Genomic DNA, 23,340 nt, shown 5'->3' with positions numbered 1-23,340 from the left:
TGAGTGAGAAAAATATACAGTATCTCACGTTCTGACTATAATTGGATAGTGGTAATAGTGAATTTTCAGTCATACCATTGTAGCAACTTAATAATTTGGACCTCCACCATTCACAAGTATGATGACAAGTGAAACCAGAAAATTATAATCACATTTAATAAAAGTTCACGTGATATCTTAGCTGCTCCATATGATGAGATATTCAACTTCGATATCCTCCAGGATTGGTGCTTCAGAAAGTCCTCAATCCTTGCATCGCTGTATTATTAATTTTGACATAAAACACAGAGTCTGATACTTTGCTTGTCATATATTGTAACTGATAATCAAGTACATAGGTGGAACAAACATTGGCTGTCTGACAGCCTCTGAAAGATGTTCTCACAGACAGCTTCCGAAAGACAATAATGCAGACAGGTGGACCATGTGACTGATGCACCACTTCCTTTTATATAAAACTAAACAATTGATTGCATTATTGAATCTGAGATTTACAAAAAACAATTAAAGGTCGCGAGATAATTTTGGTTACATGTATCACAAAAAGGGTCATGTGTTGCCCTTTTAATTCCAAAGAATATGAAGTACAATAACACAAATTATATTTTAGTTAATTACAACCCAATTACTTTAATAAGATATTACTAACAGTATTCCTGTTTGCTCTTAAGTATAGCTATCATTTTAGATTATAGTAATGAATAAACATCGTAGCTTTTCAGAAATAGGGGAGAGATAAATTTATGTGATGCAACATAACTGCACCATTCATAACACAGAATTTCAAAGTTGGGTTATTAACAAACGGCTTATTCCCTTTAGTTGCTAATATACATTGGGTAATACATTAATGTCAAATTTAATCTGGGACAATAAACTCATTTGTACTAATTTTTTAAGGGTCAGTTTACTTCTGGAACTGGGTGTAGACATAAAAATATAAAGCTCAGAAAGTTAAAAATTTGAGCAAAAATGACCTCTTCAGAGGATGTTTATGTGAGGAAGGAATTTCAGATTGGGAGGGGAACATAGTCAATACCCCCTGAAGAGTTTTACTAACCAAAGGTTAGTGAAATGGTACCTCAAGGTATACTATTGAATACAGGTGTAAATATCAAAAATAGTGAGATACAGGTGGTGTAAAGCACCAAAAACATTACATCATATAACAGAAAATCTATATGTATAACACCCAAAACATATGAAATTATAAAGGTATAGCATTAATAGTGTGTAACACTTTAGAAACAAACAATTTGAAATATAAAAATTTACAGTGGTATGAGGTATGAATTACATCAAAACATCCGAAAAGCTTAAATGAGATACTCCCAAGGTGTAAATCAAAACAAAGTTTTGAAATTTCATTTTCTTCTGTAAGGTATTTATTCTGGTGGGTTCTCCACTCTGTACAGTCCAATGTGGCAGTTTGGGTAAAACTGTCTTTTCAGTACCTGAAACTACACACTGTACAAGTTTCCATCCTAATGGATGACATCACATAAAATAAACAAAAGTTTCTGTCATTTATGTTTATTTATGATAGCAATTTTCTATTTAACTCGTTTTTCACTTCTGATTGTAGTTCCTAAGATGGGTAATTTCACCACAGAACTAGACAATATATGTAATACAAATAATATATAAGTAACAGTTCAAGATATTGACTTAGAGAAGAATAATCACCATATTATACATAACATTAATATGCTAACATTGGATAGTTTTCCTCCTCCTGTATGTACAGAATTTCAAAGGCAACAGACAAGTCTAAAGTGAAAGCAAACAGTTAGATCAGCATCAACCTCACAACAGTCCAAAACTGAAAATTTCTGTGAGACAAAATGCTGCTCAGCATGAAACATACTTACCATCTTAAGTGTGGCTCTAAGCCAACAATGTATGTAAGTGTAAGATCAATAATCATGTGTAATGACTAAGTATAAAGTGTTTAGATCAGAATTACAGTCTCAATGTAAGTATGATCATCTTCAGTCTGCATCCCAGAATACACAGCATCACAGTGTCGTCTTGAAGTCTCTTTCAAAATATATATTTTTAGAAGAAAAGCTGTATGTCATAGCAGTAAACTTAACTTTAAATTCCAGATTTTCCATATAGTACTTGGAATCCAGTAAGTTCTTATATATTATGGTACAAAAAGTGTGGGTAACATTTAGTTAGCGTATAATTAATCAGTTACGTAGTTAAACAAGAAAAATCATCACAGAGAGTATTCACAAAATAAATGAAACTTTAAGTACTAGCACTTTGTCTAAATGTGTCATGAAAAATCAGATAAAAATGTACAATTCAAAGGTAATCAAGTTGCAGATTTGCTTTGTGGACCATTCCTGAAATGTCATGTTGAAGTCAAAGTATGACACAGATGATTAGAAGGATTTCAGCAATAGAAACATATGCATATGGAAAAGAGGCAAATTGGTTGGGTGATCATCACGTGGATGACATAGTATAAAAGATAGAAGGAAACTTCCATCATGTTAGTAATGAAGAAAAACAGATGACAGATTCCCCATATATTTGCCTGAATACCACCCCCCACATCAATGAAGGCGATGTAGGTGTTGCCATACAGCAACGAACAGTAGCATAAAAACAAACTAGCACAATAGGCTTTATAACATAAGATAGACATGCTAATACAATGTGAACATTAAACAAACTAACCCTAACATGCTGCTGAAAATTGAAAAGAAACTTAAATAGTCTGTGTGTTTACATAAGAAGAAAACCAAAATTCTAGAGATCAAAAACAGTAAGGTGGAACATCCAGTTACAGACCACTGTCACAATCATAATACATAGCATGAGATACAAACATAAAAGTCAAAATTGAAAGACATGATACCAGGAGTCAAATAGGACAAAAGCATGTACATATGTATACAGAACAATCAGTTCCATATATCATTATCAATTTATTTGAAGAACATCACAGCAGAAATTAACTCAAAATCACATCTCCCTAAAGTACATTTCTGCTATACAGAACAGTATTGGTGAACAAACACCCAAGTTCATCAACCACACACAATGTGTTTGAAATGTCAAGAGCTTCCTGCACCAGAGCCAGAAAAAAGGAGAAATTCAAGAAAGACATGAGAATCATCACATACAAGAAAACAAGAAAGAGCCAAGTGTATATATGTGTCCAGTCCAGTAGAGTTAAACATCATACATAATTGAGCAAGTTCATAGAGTAAATATTAATAAATATTAAATATTAATAAAGGCTAAATATTAATAAAGAATTCCAGTAAAGGTAAATATTAATAAAGAATGCCAGTAAAGGTAAATATTAATAAATATTAAATAAATAAAACAGAAATTGACTCCAATGAGCTCAGACTTACCTTTAGGAATAATGCTATGTCGGAATCCTTTATGACTTTGATGATTTGTCACCTTTACCCTCTGACATCTGTCACAAGATGCAATATAAGAATTCACTCTTCTAGATATATTACTAAAATAAAAATTCTCCTGCAACTTCTGGGTGTACTTCCTACTGCCACAATGTCCAAAATTTTCATTGACAAACTTAATAAGTAAATCAATGTGTTGTTACGCCAGCATAATTTCGCTGATCAGAATCAGGTGGGTGTCTTTCAAACAGAATCCCCACGTATACCTAGTAGTATTGTGCAACTTTCCCATACCCATTTTTTTCAAGTAAGCTCTTTACTGACTTAAGGTCTTCATCCTGATTTTGATGTCTCCTAAGCTCTTCACATATCTTAATTATTTTTTTCCACCTTTTATACAATTAATGAACATGATTCCGAAGTTCTTATCATTCTGTATTCCAACATTTTCCTGCACATTCCCTATTGGCAATCTAGATAGTGCATCTGCAAACACAGTTCTGCTCACCCTTAATATATAAAATAACATAATCAAACTGTTGCAAGAATAAGGCCCAATGTGTTATTCTGTTATGATAAAGTTTACATTCTTGCAAATTTGATAAAACTGCATGATCAGTAAAAACAATGACCTTGTGTCCAGTTAAATAACTTCTAAACTCTTTTGAATCCCCACACAATGGCAAGTAGTTCTTTATCTGTTACAGTATATCTTCTCTCTTCTTTTAATAAACTACGGCTTGCAAAGCTGATTGCACACTGCTTGACCTGTCCATCTACCTCCTTTTGCTGGAATAAATAAGCATCTAAACCATAGATACTACCACCAGTCATAAGGCAAAATGGTAAAGTAAGATCAGGGCTATGTAGAATTTCACTGTTGCAAAGTTGTTTCTTAATCTCATCAAAACCTAACCGGCAGTCAGCTGACCATTCCCATATTGTGTTTTTTTTGAAAGGTAATGTGAACTAGGGGAATTTAAAGTAGTCCTAATGTATTTGTGAAGAAATTGCATAGACCAAAAAATGACCTCCATTCCTTCTTATTACTAGGTTTAGGAAATTTAGCAGTAGCTTTAATATCACTTGGGTCGGGGGTAAGATTCCTTCTTTGCAATTAGTGTGTCGTAAAAAGTTCAAAGTTCTTGCACCAAACTTAACACTTATCTAACTTACGTGTCATACCTCCCTGCTTTAACTTATTACCTGCCTCTTTGATTGTGTTCACATACTTGTCCTAGGTGTTGCTTGTTATGAGTATGTCAACAACATAAATTACCAGTTTTGAATGCATTTCACTTCTCAGCACGAGATCTAAGGCTTTAATAATCTCTGCTGCAGATACATTCAGACCAAAAGGTACTACACAATACTGATAGCTTTTACCAGAAAATAAGAAAGCAATATATTTCCTAAATTCTGATTCTAGTGTTATATGGTGGAAACCTGAGGTCAAATTCAGGCTTTAAACACTTGACACCAGAAAATTTATTGCATAATTCTTCCATTGACTCAGGGTGATCAATTTCTCTTTCCAAAAATATATTTAGGTTATAGGAATCAAGCACGAGCCTGACCCCACCGTCCTTCTTAGTTACAACAATCAAAGGGTTGTTGTAGTGGCTAGTACTCCTTTCAGTAAACCTCTACTTTTGCATCTCTCTCTCCACAATGTTTTTTTATGGGTAGGAACTGACTATGGTTTTATAAAGAAAGGCTGGTGCTCTTTAAGCCTTAACTTGCATGCATAGTTCTTGACTCTTCTTGGTTTCTCACTAAATATATCTTTATAGAGTCGCAACACTTCTTCCAGTTCTGACTTTTCATCTCCGGTAAGATTTTGTGCATTTTTTACCTTTTCAGTAACAAGTTGATCAAAATCGCTGATCAAAATCCCTATCAGTTGTATCATTACTTGACAAATAATTATCATCACCATCATCATCTATATAGCCTTTTTCTACCTCAATGCCAAAACCATATATTCTGTTAGCAGTTGTGTCTCCAGTTCTTAAGTGTAACATAGTATAACCAGAAAAATGTGTATTTGTATTGGAAAAATTTACTCTGATCTTTACCCAGTCAAATGTTACATTGTTTTTCAGTATCTAGTTCCATGCTTAGCAATATCTCCTCATTCAGATCACTGACCACCAAGCATCCTTGCTCAAAAACTGCATTGTCAACATGAAATGTTATTAAAACTTGTTTGTTTACAACATTACTAAACTTACCTGTAGCACCTTTAATCCTAACTCCCATTAAAGGAAATTCAGTGTACTCAGAATTCTGTTTAACTCTATCCCTGATCTTTTAAGAAATAATAGAAATTGCACTACCTGTGTAAATCAAACAATAACCATGCCAATCGCCAAATGTGATTTTGATGTATGGACTACCACATAAATCGTGCTGTTCATTAATATTATTTTCTCTAAGCAAATCATCCTCGGTATTCTCAAAATGTAAATCTTTCTGCAAGTGGTTCTTATAATCACTAGATAGCTGTATAGGGCAAAGTGTTGTGGTACCTGTGTGCTTATGCCACGAATAACTTCTAATGCTTGATTGGATTTACAAGTAGGACTTGAATAGATGTGCTCATTAGGGTTGCAAATAAAATCTGACTGAGAATGATCAATAAACTGACTACCTGAACTGAAATCTGACTCATCCTTACCAACATCTCTGAAATGTTCAGTAATCCTCTTATTCACTTCAAAATGCTGTGTCCTGATGTCCTGGCATTCACACAAAATATCACTAATGTTCATTGGAATAAGTTGACCTCCTGAACCTCATCACTGGTTTGGTTATGATAAATTACTTCAACGTAAACCATACCATCCAGCTCTTGTAAATTAAGTGTATCAGTTTCTGCTTCAACTACTAAATCATTAGTAATGACACCACTCACCTGGGTCTCTCACACTTCCACCACTACTGACTCAGGATAGGCCTTCCCCACCCTATCACAGTTAGCTACAAAAGTCTCCTGCTCAGGGTGCATTAAAATACCAATACCAAAGTAACTATTCTCAACATCTACGTGTTCCACAGAACATTCAGAGTTAAATAATTTTACTAAAACACCTTCTTCAGATTCATAAGGAGTTACAGTACATTTCTTACCACCATACATCTGTTTAATTGCAACATCCCAAAACTTACTTTCAGAATTAGTTGCATTAACAGGATAATCACATACACTCTCATAATCACACTCCTCTTGATCTGAATTTTTTATTGTCTGGTCATGAAAATTATTTACCTCCTCCACCTGACAGACACCAAGTGAAGATATTAACGGTTTTCGTGATTCCAGTTGCTGTTCCTTCTGTTATGACTATTAACTATTATCATTCCTGTTATTATTATTACTATTATTATAAGTATTATGGTTCCTTTTGTTACCTTTTATTTTTCTGGTTGTGTTGAGATGACCCCCATTGCAGTTGTTGTTTCTGTTGTTATGTGAGTTATTAGCCCTGTCTGCTTCCTCAAAAGCTTTGTCAAGTTTATGAACATCTTTAAAAAATTCTCAAGTGAATTATTGGGACCACAGACAAGGCCCCAATGATCTCTCACTGGTAGAAGAATAAGATCATCAAAAGGTTTGTCCAGGCGAGCAAGATTACATAACTGTTTGTCACAGAATCTTACATCGAGAGATTACCTGGTCTGTACCTACTACCGTTAAAATATTCTGTTTTGATGCCCATCTGTTTACTTTCGGACCAGAATTTATTCAAGAACATCTTTTCAAATTCATTAAATGTTATGTCTGGCTTTATGTTTTGATTAGCCCGTGACAGTGCTTCACAATCAAGGAAATGTTTGGCTAGTTTAATTTTTTCAGAATCAGGCAAGTTTGGAGGAAAAATATCTTTATATTGCCATTAAGTAGTCCACTGGATGTATTTTAAAATGCCCAGAAGTATTTAAGAGATAAATTGTTACAAAATGGTGCAAAATTTCTGCCGATTTGCAGATATGTCATATTTGTTTCAATATCACATCATCAGATGTTTAGCTGTTGTAAATTTTCAGACGAAGTCTCACTTTTATTATTAACACACAGTATGGCTATGAATTTGATCATTATTTTAGTTTCTGTTCGATGGACTCACTTTCCTGCTCTATATATTCATGCATAATTTTGAATTCAGAGTTCCTTCTAACTAACTCAGTGTGAACACATCTTCAGCATTCTCCACAACCAACCATACATGATTAACCTTATCGTTTACTGATTGAATTTCAAGAACAGTTGACTTTCATAATTGATTAATTTTTAAAAGGAAGGTTGCTATTTGTTCCTGCATAGCCTGAGTTTTCCTTTCCATTGTCTTAACAGTGTCATTTAGATTAACAACACCCTTTTTTTAGGTCATTGTTTAATCTTGTAAGTTGATTCTTTAAATTATTATTCAGGCTTGTAAGCTTATGAGACAAGAGTTGAGATAATCTTTCAAATAAACCTGAGTTTCTTCATTTGGAAAAGATCCTAAGAAAGGTGATGTCTCGGATGACTGTTTCGGGTTTGGTGTCGACGATTAAGGACTTTGAGTATATGAAACCTCTCCAGTTGTATCAGGATTCCCCGTGCTTGCCATATTTGAAGATAATATTGGGTACAAAATACGAAAATAAATCTACCTACCAGATTATTGTCATACGCAAAGCCACAATTATCCTTCTTATCAACAGTCACGCGACAAAAGAAATTTGGGAAAATGATATTCTGAGGAAAAGTAATTAAAAAATGTTCTTGTCTCATATGGTCCAACGATGAATTGCCACACCGCATGTTCTGTCTCATCCCAACTGTTGTCCAATAATCGATTGTCACATGTTGCAATTAGCCTTTGAAATGTAGTACAAAAATTAGTACACTGACTTACACGTATCCCAGCTCAGTGACTTACTTCGCTTGACTTAGTTCCTGTCGTTCCCTGTGGGACATATGGCCGTGATGAAATTCCTCCACCTGGTCTGATTTCTAGTAAGTCTCTTCATTTCACTCCATGTTTTCCCATCCTCTGCAGCTTCTCTCTTGGTCGTCCTTTTCCGGGTCTGTTTGGGATGACCACACTTTCTAATTCCTTGAGGGTTCCAGTCCAATGCCACCCTTTCAACAGCTCAATCTGGTTTCCTCAATGTATGCCCAATCCAGTTCCAGTTTCTTTCCTTGATTTGTATATTGATTTGTATATTGATTGGTCGCTGATTTGTCTCCCTCCAAAGATCTTCATTTGTCATTATATCTGGCCATCTCACATTTAAAGTACGCTGGAGACAGTGATTGATAAAAACTGGGAGCTGGTTTTTGGTGTGGTTAGTCACAACAGAACTGCCTTCACATTGCAATTGAAAAGCCGGAGTTTGGTCTTCTTTGAGATGTTCCTATTTCTCCGAACAGGGTACAGTTGTACAAACGTACCATTTTCTTTGCGGATGCGACTCTTCATGTCCTCCTCAGTGCCTCCTGTGGTTGTGACTATACTTCCAAGATAGAGGAAAGATTGGACCTGTTCTATGTCCTCTCCATTAATGGCCAGCCTATTCCTGATGGTCAAATTTATCCGCATTTCTTTGGTTTTGCAAACATTTATTTTGAGGCCTGCAACTTCTGCCTCTCCCTGTAACCTGGCCAGTTTCTCTTCAGTGTCTTCATATCATTGTGCCATTAAGCATATGTCGTCTGTGAAATCTAGATCTTTGAGCCTATCCCACATACACCATTGCACACCTTTCTTCCGTCCCCCAATCACTCTCATCATCACATGGTCCAACACCAGAAGAAATAGTGTTGGCAAAGGGATACACCCTTGTCGTACTTCCAAATTAACTTGGAAAGGCTCTGTTAGTTCTCTATTATGTGATACTTGGCATTCATAGTCTTCATACATTTCTGTGATGATGATAATACTTTGTTTGAATGTCATATTTTGCAAGTGTATCCCACATGACTCTTCGATTGACACAGTCGAAAGCCTTTTCAGAGTTAATGAAGTTAAGGTACAGGGTGTGTTGCCACTCCGCACTTTGTTCAGAATAATTCAGAGAGTATTAATAAGGTCCACACAGCTTTGATGTTTTCTAAAACCCACCTGCTCTCTCCTCAGTTGTGTGTTCACAGAATCCTGAATGCAGTTTAAAATGATCCTTGAAAGTACCTTACTCAGTACTGACCATAGGGCAATGCCCTGCCAGACACCATATTAAAATGCCACCTTTAATAGTGAAGGAGGGAAGCACTTTAATTACCACTGATGCTGAGTGAGAAAATATACAGTATCTCAAGTTGTGACTTTAGTTGGAAAGTGGTGTAACTTAATAATTAGCAATTATCACACTGGACTCACAATTGTGAGGAGCAGAGTTCAAGTCTGCTCATTCTGATATAGGTTTCACTTAGTTTCCTTTACCCATTTAGGCAAATGTCAAGATTTTTGAAGGGGAAGGGGGAGGGGGTGGGGGGAAGAATGGCCAGTTTCATTTTTCAACTTTTCCCTGTGCTTTTCATTTAGATTCATGTGGAGTTGCAAGTATGGGGATGGTGAAAATGACTGTAGTAACCTACCAGTTAATAGGTGATATGGCAAAATACTCAATAGCAAGAAGCCTTTGAGCATCTGTGCTTCACCAACATGTACAGCATTTTGCTTGTGTGGACCACAGACTTTCCTAGTTTGCTATAGTGTCACTTCTCAAAATATCAACTGCTCCAATAATTCCAACCAATGTGCATGGGCCATTGGTCATTACTAATGCCTAGCAGATGAAAGAACATTACTTTTCTGGTAAAGAATTTAAACAACTACTGTAGTTTCAGAGTATGTGCTATGGAGCAAAAAAAAAAAAAAAAAAAAAAAAAAAAAAAAAAAAAAAAAAAAACATACACACACACAGAGAGAGAGAGAGAGAGAGAGAGAGAGAGAGAGAGAGAGAGAGAGAGAGTGGTTTTTTGGGGTAAAATAATATCTTAAGCACTCACTTCATAGATTACATATGTGATTCAAATACATGCTGAATCCAGTGATTACTGCAGCAGATCAGTCTGTATGTAGTTTATGTAGTTCTCCTCAAACTTCCCAATTTTTAATTGAATAATAACTGATTTTACCATTCCGCTTCATGTAAACAATATCTAGACAGCAACAAATTTAAAAATGTACATTCGTGGTTATGTTGGCATATTAAGCACATTCTCATCTCATAAGTACAAGGCAAATGCAATATCAAATATGCACCATCCTAAAAATCACTGCAGAAACTGTGGTGAATAAACTCTGCAGAAAGTGTGGTTGGCCCATTTGAGGGTCTGCAAACAAAGAAGAGTGATGTAAAAAGACATGTGCAAGAAAAAGGGAAATGAAAGAAAGACTAGAATCTAGCAAGCTATGCTTTTACTTCCATTTACTTTGTTATAATTAATTTTCAGCGTCGTCATTTATATCTATTTACATTGTACCAATTCTTGTTCCCGTGCAGGAGTAATTACTTCTTTCTGCCTGGATTCAAAACAAAGTTGGCTTACACTGGGTACAACAAGTGGATTTCATATCTGTTGGGACCTTCGATTCCAACTGCCTATTACATCAATACTGCATCCTACAGGTTTGTTTCGGTGACTGCTATGTAATAAATAAATAGAAAATTTTTTGTTTACACAGTTTCACCATTTACATTGTAGTAAAAAGTACTGTTGTGTTTGAAGAAATAATAAGTTCATTCTGCTGTGTATGATTTGGAACTACTAGTGGATTTACTTTATACTTTTTCCTTAATACGATTGTATTGAAACTGTGCATTTTGGAAAAACATAATTTTCACTAACAGCTTTTAAATGTGAATATTACTTTATTAAACACTGTTTCATAATCTTCCTATTTGAATTAGCGAATTTCAGTTCTCATTGTTTATTTGTTATTTTCATTGAAAGGTTACAAGTAAAGCATAGTTATGAACATTTTTTGAGCAGGGGCACGTGTGCGCAGGCTAGTCAGACATCCTGTGGAACACTCGTGGGTGATGTCAGCTGTGCAAGGCAACAATGAGATATCTTTTTGGAATCTGGAGACCCAGTTTCGTCAGGCTGTGTTGTGGGCTAGCAGTGCCCCACCACTCTCACACACACAGGTTTGTGTTGATAGTTCTTGGAAAAGTGATTGGTCTCATGTATTATGTACAGTGTGCTGTTAGCATCATATAAAACTTGAAGGAAAGAATATAATAGAGGGAAACCTTCCACGTGGGAAAATATATATTTTCCCACTTGAAGGAAAGAGGATGATATGCTTATTAATATTAATATGAAGATGTATCATATTGTTTTATGTGTTTTCTCTGGTAGCTGAGTACACTGCTACATCTCTGAATTAAGGAGTATGAAAGGGAAGCAGAGGTTGGGAAGGGAGTGAGACAGGGTTGTAGCCTATCCCCGATGTTGTTCGATCTGTGTATTGAGCAAGCAGTAAAGGAAACAAAAGGAAAATTCGGAGTTGGAATCAAAATCCATGTTGAAGAAATAAAAACTTTGTGGTTCGACGATGACACTGTAATTTTGTCAAAGACAGCAAAGGGTCTGTAAGAGCAGTTGAATGGAATGGATAGTGTCTTGAAAGGAGGATATAAGATGAACATCAACAAAAGCAAAACGAGGATAATGGAATGTAGTCAAATTAAGTCGGGTGATGCTAAGGGAATTAGATTAGGAAATAAGACACTTAAAGTAGTAGATGAGTTTTTCTATTTGGGGAGCAAAATAACTGATGATAGTTGAAGTAGAGAGGATATAAAATGTAGACTTGCAATGGCAAGGAAAGCGTTACTGAAGAAGAGAAATTTGTTAACACTGAGTATAGATTTAAGTGTCAGGAAGTCATTTCTGAAAGTATTTTCATGGAGTGTAGCCATGTATAGAAGTGAAACATGGACAATAAATAGCTTGGACAAGAAGAGAATAGAAGCTTTCGAAATGTGGTGCTGCAGAAGAATGCTGAAAATTAGATGGATAGATCACATAACTAATGAGGGGGTATTGAATAGAATTGGGGAGAAGAGAAATTTGTGGCTCAACTTGACTAGAACAAGGGATTGGTTGGTAGGACGAGTTACACTAAGCAAATTCAGAAGGATGTAGGTTGCAGTAGATACAGGGAGATGATCAAGCTTGCACAGGATAGAGTAGCATGGACAGCTGCATCAAACCAGTCTCCGGACTGAAGACCACAACAACAACAACAACAACAACAACATATCTAAGTACTGAACAGCAACCTTTCTTGTAGGCCCTATGTGCTGGACTTGTAAGTTTTAAGTACCATGAGGGACTCATCAAAAGTTCACTAATTATTTGATATATGAACCTCTCCTAACTTCTGCTTATTGCACTGTATGCTGTCACACTCTCATGCCCCTATACAAACCCAAGACCCCTGTGAAGTCCCCATCCCTGCCATGTTTGCTAGAGAGCAACCTGATATCAGTTAAAGCAGGTTGGGCAAATGAATGACCCAGAATTATCTCTGGGATGGGTTGATAACTACTACATATGTATCTTTTGGCTGTTCTAACTGAATTAACATGTTTTACAAGTGGTCGGATTTGTCAGCCACATTTTAAAATTAAATAATAATTTTATGAATGTGAGCAGTGACAGCAGTCAAGACAAAATACATAAATAAAATTAAAATGCAGTCATTTATTCATTCATAGAAATAAAACCCATGAATGGTGGCCTCACAATATTTCAAATAATAGATACTTGTGGAACACTATCTAAAAACATCAAATATTGTAAATTGGTTGAAGCTTGCATGTTTGTGAACAAGTGCTAACAGATCCTTGAGAACTACTATTGTCTGATTGGTGCATAAATGTGAAGGAGTCATTCACTTGCAAAAAGTTAAAGTATATGATTTGAAGGCCAGTGCCCAGACTCCAATTTCATGAAGCAATATGACACAATCCCCAAACCTGAAAAAAACTGCCTTTGAATATTACAATATTTCTGAGTATTGTTAAGTATTAAAGAAGTGTCTATTAGTAATGAATTTTTCAGTAGTTTAGTGTGTAGCATAATCAGATTGTAAAAATGAAACTGCTGGTTCATATCTTGTTAATCGCACTTTTCTTTTGTACTTCTTTGAATTCCACATGTGTTAACATCTAGCAGTGTTTATAAACAAATATGGACTCATAAACTTTAAATAAAAATAACATTTCTTATTTTTAATTACTGTTCACATGGAAATATGAAAATTCATAACAAAGTAAATTTCATAGAAAAATCTGAAACATCAAATAGACAATCGGTTAATTACTTTTCATTTATAGAAACTGTACAGTAATATTGATGCATATAATTATTTTCATTTAACAAAAAAGCATTTGCCACATCTGTATCAGATTTTAATTTGTTTTCAAATGATCAGTAATTAAATATAAGATGATGATATTTGTATTAAAAATTATGGTTCAACCTTGTTCTTAATTAACTTTTCTATTTGTGAATTAATATGAAATTAAAAAAAAAAAAAAAAACAAAAAAAAAAAATGCTATTGACTAGAACTGAACCAGAAACTTGTTGTTTACAGTGCAATTATGCTATGTACTGAACAGCCAATAAATTCATTACAAATATACAATTGTTTGATACTCAACAACAATAAAAAATCTTCTAATCTTCAGCGACAATATTTTTGAGTTTGTTTGAGGACTGCACCATACTGCTTTAAGAAACTGATGTCTGAGCACTGTTCTTCAAATCCTATAACTATGAAGAAAATCAGAGATGACAGAGCAGTCTGTGTGGTTCCATTGTATGTTCCGAGCTGATGTCCAGAGGTTAACATCTGCCAAATGTTAGAGATCGAAAGCAGCATGGCCAAGTTGCTGATCGACAACTGTCATCCAAGTAATACATAAACACAAGATCCTTCCCTGTCAAGTGATGAACTGTGAAAGACCTCCAGCACCCCATTGCTCCCTCTTATATGCAAGCACAGCAAACACAGCTCCAGCTTTCAGTAAAATGACTCACCAATTAAATTTACAGTAAATTAAGTTTGCAGTTAACTTGTTGAAAGGAGCAGTGAGAGATGCACCCCTTCTCTTCTCGCTGGTCATTTTCCAATCTCACACATAATCCTCCCACAGAAGAACCCCAAAAGTGCCCCACTTGTGACAGGATACTTTCCGGGACTGGATCAGACTCTGAATGTGGCTCTCCAGCAGGGATACGACTTCCTCAAATCCTGCCCTGAAATGAGATCCATCCTTCATGAAATCCTCCCCACTCCACCAAGAGTGTCTTTCCGCCATCCACCTAACCTTCGTAACCTCTTAGTTCATCCCTATGAAATCCCCAAACCACCTTCCCTACCCTCTGGCTCCTACCCTTGTAACCGCCCCCGGTGTAAAACCTGTCCCATGCACCCTCCCACCACCACCTACTCCAGTCCTGTAACCCGGAAGGTGTACACAATCAAAGGCAGAGCCACGTGTGAAAGCACCCACGTGATTTACCAACTGACCTGCCTACACTGTGATGCATTCTATGTGGGAATGACCAGCAACAAACTGTCCATTCGCATGAATGGACACAGGCAGACAGTGTTTGTTGGTAATGAGGATCACCCTGTGGCTAAACATGCCTTGGTGCACGGCCAGCACATCTTGGCACAGTGTTACACCATCCGGGTTATCTGGATACTTCCCACTAACACCAACCTGTCAGAACTCTGGAGATGGGAACTTGCCCTTCAGTATGTCCTCTCTTCTCGTTATCTGCCAGGCCTCAATCTCCACTAATTTCAATTTGCCGCCTCTCATACCTCACCTGTCTTTCAATAACATCTTTGCCTCTGTACTTCCGCCTCGACTGACATGTCTGCCCAAACTCTTTGCCTTTACAAATGTCTGCTTGTGTCTGTGTATGTGTGGATGGATATGTGTGTGTGTCCGAGTGTATACCTGTCCTTTTTTCCCCCTAAGGTAAGTCTTTCCGCTCCCGGGATTGGAATGACTCCTTACCCTCTCCCTTAAAACCTGCATCCTTTCGTCTACATGGGTTACATCTTATTCAAATGACATGCATCTCTACTATCAGCTAAAATGAATAATTGCTCAATTAATTATAAAATGCATTTTGAGTTTAAACATGTGTTACATTTTATGGCTATGCTATGTGATGCTGCATTCGTACTATGTAATGTATTTTGCGGACTATAAGACACACTTTTTTGAAATTGCCTCCAAAATTTGTGTGCGTCCTATACTCAAAATTAATATAAAAATATCCAGTGTTTGATTTAAAATTGCCATTAAAAATGGCCGTATATTCGATACCATGCGAAATCTATCTGTATCTGGCAACAATGGATTTGACTTGCAGCAGCAGTGCACCAATGCAACGAACATGAGTTGCAGGGATTCACGAGCTTGCTAACACTGTCTTCCTCCTGCCCCGCCATCACAAATACAGAACTCTGTCTAGCCTATGATGTACCATTGCTGTCTACAGTGCCAGCAAACTGGAATCGAAAGTGAAAGTGATTTGTGTTATCAGTAAAATTACAATATTTTTGTCAGTAGCTAGTTTCGTAATGGAAAAAAATAAAGGGTATTCATATGATGTGGGCTATAAATTGAAACTAGTAGCATATGCAGAAGAACATGGAAATAGGGCAACTGAGTGGTATTTTTGCCCACCTTCAACAGAAAAAAACTTTTGCAGTTAGTGGGCTAGTAAAAAACTGAAAAAAAGGGAAGACTAAATGTGGAAATAAGAGGACTGAATGCAAAATGGCCAAAACCAGAAGACGACGTACTGAAATGGATTCAAGGACACCATCAAAATGGGATTGGAATTAATACAAAAATGATACAAATAAACGCTCGTAAGCTTATGCTACAGTGAAATTTAAGAGGCTGTAAGGGTGAAATTGGTTGGTGCTACAGGTTTATGAATATCATGGACTTAGTATGCGAACCAAAACCAAAATATCTCAGAAAATGCTACAAGAATATGAAGAGAAAATGTTATCTTTCTACCTCTTTGTTATTCAGCATCGAAAGAAAGCCAGTGTGGAACTAAGCCAAATAGTGAATATGGACAAAACTCCTCTGACATTTGAGTAACAGAACTGTTGCCAAAGGTGCTAAAACTGTAACTGTAAAAACAAGTGGACATGAAAAAAATGTGCTACACTGTTGTTCCATATTCACTATTACACACTTGTTTGCTTTTGTGATGGAAGGATAATATTTTCTCTTCATATTCTTGTGGCATTTTCTGAGATATTTTGGTTTTAGTTCATATGCTAAGTCCATGACACTTCATAAACCTGTAGTACCAGGCAACTTCACCTTTAAAGTCTCTTAAATTCCTCTGTAGCAGTAGGTTATGAGCGTGTGTTTGAATCATTTTTTGTATTAATTCTAACAGTGTGTACTGACAGTACTAAACTTAATCCAGTGATCATTTTCTAGCGCAAAACAATTCCAAGACATTCTGAAATACTGCCCGGTGTTGTTGTTCACGTTCATGGCAAGGACTGGATGGATGAGGCTAGTATGAAATTGTGGATTAACAGTGGGTGGGAGAAAGGAAAGGTGCTTTCTTGAAGACGATTTCTCGTCTTGTGCTGGATCAGTTTAGTAGTCATTTGAAAAATTTTGTGAAACAGAAATTGAGGCAGGGAAATACAGAGCTTACTGTTGTCCTGGGAGTACTTACTTCACAATTGCAAACTCTTGATGTCTCGGTAAATAAACCACTTAAGGTGTATGTGAGAGAGGAATGGAACAAATGGACAATGGAAAAACCCAACATGAATTCCCTCAGAGGGGGAGCTTTAAAACAACCTATAAGGGACGTTCAAAAAGAAACGAGTCGGAGGCATAATTACAGAAACCAGTGCCTGTATGTTAGAAGTATTGACCCTGGCTGTTGAGACACTTGTCCCACTGTGACACAAGGTGGTGAATGGCTGTCTCATAAAATTCCCGGGACTGCGATGTTAACCAGTTCTGCACATACAGCTGGGCATCCTTGTCCAAGGTGAATCGTTTGCCCCTCTGAGCCTTTTTGTTGTTGTTGTTGTTGTTGTGGTCTTCAGTCCTGAGACTGGTTTGATGCAGCTCTCCATGCTACTCTATCCTGTGCAAGCTTCTTCATCTCCCAGTACCTACTGCAACATACATCCTTATGAATCTGCTTAGTGTATTCATCTCTTGGTCTCCCCCTATGATTTTTACCCTCCACGCTGCCCTCCAATACTAAATTGGTGATCCCTTGATGCCTCAGAACATGTCCTACCAACCGATCCCTTCTTCTGGTCAAGTTGTGCCACAAACTTCTCTTCTCCCCAATCCTATTCAGTACTTCCTCATTAGTTATGTGATCTACCCATCTAATCTTCAGCATTCTTCTGTAGCACCACATTTCAAAAGCTTCTATTCTCTTCTTGTCCAAACTATTTACCGTCCATGTTTCACTTCCATACATGGCTACACTCCATACAAATACTTTCAGAAATAACTTACTGACACTTAAATCTATACTCGATGTTAACAAATTTCTCTTCTTCAGAAACGCTTTCCTTGCCATTGCCAGTCTACATTTTATATCCTCTCTACTTCGTCCATCATCAGTTATTTTGCTCCCCAAATAGCAAAACTCCTTTACTACTTTAAGTGTCTCGTTTCCTAATCTAATACCCTCAGCATCACCCGACTTAACTCGACTACATTCCATTATCCTCGTTTTGCTTTTGTTGATGTTCATCTTATATCCTCCCTTCAAGACACCATCCATTCCGTTCAACTGCTCTTCCAAGTTCTTTGCTGTCTCTGACAGAATTACAATGTCATCGGCGAACCTCAAAGTTTTTATTTCTTCTCCATGGATTTTAATACCTACTCCAAATTTTTCTTTTGTTTCCTTTACTGCTTGCTCAATATAGAGATTGAATAACATCGGGGATAGGCTACAACCCTGTCTCACTCCCTTCCCAACCACTGCTTCTCTTTCATGTCCCTCAACTCTTATAACTGCCGTCTGGTTTCTGTACAAGTTGTAAATAGCCTTTCGCTCCCTGTATTTACCCCTGCCACTTTTAGAATTTGAAAGAGAGTATTCCAGTCAACATTGTCAAAAGCTTTCTCTAAGTCTACAATGCTAGAAAAGTAGGTTTGCCTATCCTTAATCTTTCTTCTAAGATAAGTCGTAAGGTCAGTATTGCCTCACGTGTTCCAGTATTTCTACGGAATCTAAACTGATCTTCACCGAGGTCAGCTTCTACTAGTTTTTCCATTCGTCTGTAAAGAATTCGTGTTAGTACTTTGCAGCTGTGGCTTATTAAACTGATTGTTCGGTAATTTTCACATCTGTCAACACCTGCTTTCTTTGGGATTGGAATTATTATATTCTTCTTGAAGTCTGAGGGTATTTCGCCTGTTTCATACATCTTGCTCACCAGATGGTAGAGTTTTGTCAGGACTGGCTCTCCCAAGGCCGTCAGTAGTTCCAATGGAATGTTGTCTACTCCCGGGGCCTTGTTTCGACTGAGGTCCTTCAGTGCTCTGTCAAACTCTTCACGCAGTATCGTATCTCCCATTTCATCTTCATCTACATCCTCTTCCATTTCCATAATATTGTCCTCAAGTGCATCGCCCTTGTATAGACTCTCTATATACTCCTTCCACCTTTCTGCTTTCCCTTCTTTGCTTAGAACTGGGTTGCCATTTGAGCTCTTGATGTTCATACATGTGGTTCTCTTATCTCCAAAGGTCTCTTTAATTTTCCTGTAGGCAGTATCTATCTTACCCCTAGTGAGATAAGCCTCTACATCCTTACATTTGTCCTCTAGCCATCCCTGCTTAGCCATTTTGCACTTCCTGTCGATCTCATTTTTGAGACGTTTGTATTCCTTTTTGCCTGCTTCATTTACTGCATTTTTATATTTTCTCCTTTCATCAATTAAATTCAATATTTCTTCTGTTACCCAAGGATTTCTACTAACCCTCATCTTTTTACCTACTTGATCGTCTGCTGCCTTCACTACTTCATGCAATTGTTCCCTTATGCTCTCCCTGAAACTCTGTACAACTTCTGGTTCTTTCAGTTTATCCAGGTCCCATCTCCTTAAATTCCCACCTTTTTGCAGTTTCTTCAGTTTTAATCTACAGGTCATAACCAATAGATTGTGGTCAGAGTCCACATCTGCCCCTGGAAATGTCTTACAATTTAAAACCTGGTTCCTAAATCTCTGTCTTACCATTATATAATCTATCTGATACCTTTTAGTATCTCCAGGGTTCTTCCATGTATACAACCTTCTATCATGATTCTTAAACCAAGTGTTAGCTATGATTAAGTTGTGCTCTGTGCAAAATTCTATCAGGCGGCTTCCTCTTTCATTTCTTAGCCCCAATCCATATTCACCTACTACGTTTCCTTCTCTCCCTTTTCCTACTCTCGAATTCCAGTCACCCATGACTATTAAATTTTCGTCTCCCTTCACTATCTGAATAATTTCTTTTATTTCATCATACATTTCTTCAATTTCTTCGTCATCTGCAGAGCTAGTTGGCATATAAACTTGTACTACTGTAGTAGGTGTGGGCTTCGTATCTATCTTGGCCACAATAATGCGTTCACTATGCTGTTTGTAGTAGCTTACCCGCATTCCTATTTTCCTATTCATTATTAAACCTACTCCTGCATTACCCCTATTTGACTTTGTGTTTATAACCCTGTAGTCACCTGACCAAAAGTCTTGTTCCTCCTGCCACCGAACTTCACTAATTCCCACAATATCTAACTTTAACCTATCCATTTCCCTTTTTAAATTTTCTAACCTACCTGCCCGATTAAGAGATCTGACATTCCACGCTCCGATCCGTAGAACGCCAGTTTTCTTTCTCCTGATAACGACATCCTCTTGAGTAGTCCCCGCCCGGAGATCTGAATGGGGGACTATTTTACCTCCGGAATATTTTACCCAAGAGGACGCCATCATCATTTAATCATACAGTAAAGCTGCATGCCCTCGGGAAAAATTACGGCCGTAGTTTCCCCTTGCTTTCAGCCATTCGCAGTACCAGCACAGCAAGGCCGTTTTGGTTATTGTTACAAGGCCAGATCAGTCAATCATCCAGACTGTTGCCCTTGCAACTACCGAAAAGGCTGCTGCCCCTCTTCAGAAACCACACGTTTGTCTGGCCTCTCAACAGATACCCCTCCGTTGTGGTTGTACCTACGGTACGGCTATCTGTATCGCTGAGGCACGCAAGCCTCCCCACCAACGGCAAGGTCCATGGTTCATGGGGGGGTTGAGCCTTTTTAAGGGGACCAAAAATGGCATAATCACAGGGAGAGAGGTTCGGACTGTATGGAGGGTGGCCGAGAACCTCCCATTTGAATTTCTGCAGGAGTGCTGCGACTGTGTTGGCCATATGAGGCTTTGTATTTTCGTGGAGCAAAATGACCCCACAGGTGAGATTGCCTGGTCATTTTGATTTGATTGCTTAGTCAAGGGTGGTCAAGGCTTGCGAGTAATGCTGGGCATTCGCTGTTGTCCCATGCCACAGAAAGTGAATCAGAAGGGGGCCATCTTGGTCAAAGAAGAATGTCAACATAACGTTTCCTGCACTCATGTGGATGGCTTTGGCTTTTTTTGGTGGTGGTGACTCTGGATGCTACAGCTGAAGACTTTGCCGTTTTGCTTCTGGTTTGAAGTTATGACACCATGACTCATCTCCAGCCACTACTCGTGCCAGGAACGCATTCTCTTCCCGAGCGTAGCACTGCAGATGAGCAAGACAGTGGGCCATTCAACATGCTTCCTGGTGTGGTTAAAGACTGTGCGGCACCAATAGGGCACACACTTTGCGCAAGTGCAGTCATTCCTTTATGATGGTGTGAACACTTCTGACTCTCAATCCGACCACGGCGGCTACGGCTTTCACTGTCACTCGGCGGTCCTGGGTAATGAGTGCATCCACCAGTGGGACGATGTCATCTGTAATGCAGTGTGGTGCTCCAAACCATGTGTCATCGGCTAACGACACCTGCCCAAACACTTGTGCCACACCTTGACCCTTGCAAGGGACATGCAGTGTTCACCATATATTTGTGTCATTCATCGATGAATGTCCGTTTCTCCTACTCCTTCTGCTGTCAGAAAATGAACACCACCTCTTTGCTCTTCTGTTGACGCCTCCATGTCACTGTTTGCAATGCAACTGGGAGTGTTGGATGATTGATGAATGCTGCTGCTAGCTCTGTGTAGTCACGTGACATGCATGCGTGCCTTCTAGTAACAGGCAGTGAACTTCGTTGCTCTGGTCGGAACCACACCTCTTTACACATACCATGATATTACATCTACATCTACATCTACATGACTACTCTACAATTCACATTTAAGTGCTTGGCAGAGGGTTCATCGAACCACAATCATACTATCTCTCTACCATTCCACTCCCGAACAGCGCACTGGAAAACCGAACACCTAAACCTTTCTGTTCGAGCTCTGATTTCTCTTATTTTATTTTGATGATCATTCTTACCTATGTAGGTTGGGCTCAACAAAATATTTTCACATTCGGAAGAGAAAGTTGGTGACTGAAATTTTGTAAATAGATCTCACCGCCACAAAAATCGTCTTTGCTTTAATGACCTCCATCCCAACTCGCGTATCATATCTGCCACACTCTCTCCCCTATTACGTGATAACACAAAACGAGCTGCCCTTTTTTTGCACCCTTTCGATATCCTCCGTCAATCCCACCTGGTAAGGATCCCACACCGCGCAGCAATATTCTAACAGAGGACGAACGAGTGTAGTGTAAGCTGTCTCTTAAGTGGACTTGTTGCATCTTCTAAGTGTCCTGCCAATGAAACGCAACCTTTGGCTCGCCTTCCCCAAAATATTATCTATGTGGTCTTTCCAACTGAAGTTGTTGGTAATTTTAACACCCAGGTACTTAGTTTAATTGACAGCCTTGAGAATTGTACTATTTATCGAGTAATCGAATTCCAACGGATTTCTTTTGGAACTCATTTGGATCACCTCACACTTTTCGTTATTTAGCATCAACTGCCACCTGCCACACCATACAGCAATCTTTTCTAAATCGCTTTGCAACTGATACTGGTCTTCAGATGACCTTACTAGATGGTAAATTACAGCATCATCTGCGAACAACCTAAAAGAGCTGCTCAGATTGTCACCCAGGTCATTTATATAGATCAGGAACAGCAGAGGTCCCAGGACGCTTCCCTGGGGAACACCTGATATCACTTCAGTTTTACTCGATGATTTGCCATCTATTACTACGAACTGGGACCTTCCTGACAGAAAATCACGAATCCAGTCACACAACTGAGACGATACCCCATAGGCCCGCAGCTTGATTAGAAGTCGCTTGTGAGGAATGGTGTCAAAAGCTTTCCGGAAATCTAGAAATACGGAATCAACTTGAGATCCCCTGTCGATAGCGGCCATTACTTCATGCGAATAAAGAGCTAGCTCCTGTCACTGGTTTGCACATTCCAGGCACAGGCTCTTTTCTTTTTGAACACCCCTTATACAATCAAATGAGTGTGTCAGTGAATAAACAGTCGTGGTCTAGAGTGAGAGAAGACATTAGTGTTAAATCTTTCAAGAAGTGTGGCATAAGTAACTCTATCAATGGCCATCTGATATATGAAGAGGACTATGATGAAGTTGAAGTTGAAGAGGTAGAAGGGGGGGAGGGGAGGAGGAGGAGGAGGAGGAGGAGGAGGAGGAGGAGAACAACAAGAAAGTTCAGATAAGGATTTTCAGGGATTTTAAAGGGCAGCACGGTTGTATAAACTAAGAATTTTTTTCAGTCTTGCTTTGCAATCTAATAATAAAAATGGTAAAAATGAGGTTTTTAAAAAAAAATGCT

General features: G+C 37.9%; 1 protein-coding gene across 1 annotated transcript in view; it reads left to right on the top strand.

Annotated features, from left to right (window-relative positions):
* Positions 1–23,340, top strand: part of LOC126473153 (phosphoinositide 3-kinase regulatory subunit 4) — a 200,054-nt gene that overhangs the window by 165,319 nt on the left and 11,395 nt on the right. The window contains exons 25-26 of the mRNA XM_050100014.1: positions 10,887–11,012; positions 11,377–11,534. Of these exons, the coding sequence (XP_049955971.1) occupies positions 10,887–11,012; positions 11,377–11,534 (284 nt within the window). The remainder of the gene's footprint in view (positions 1–10,886; positions 11,013–11,376; positions 11,535–23,340) is intronic.

The sequence above is a fragment of the Schistocerca serialis genome, chromosome 4 (genome assembly GCF_023864345.2).
Source record: "Schistocerca serialis cubense isolate TAMUIC-IGC-003099 chromosome 4, iqSchSeri2.2, whole genome shotgun sequence".
Lineage (NCBI taxonomy): Eukaryota > Metazoa > Arthropoda > Insecta > Orthoptera > Acrididae > Schistocerca > Schistocerca serialis.
The sequence above is the reverse complement of the archived record's forward strand: the minus strand, read 5'-3'. Positions and strand labels throughout refer to the sequence as shown.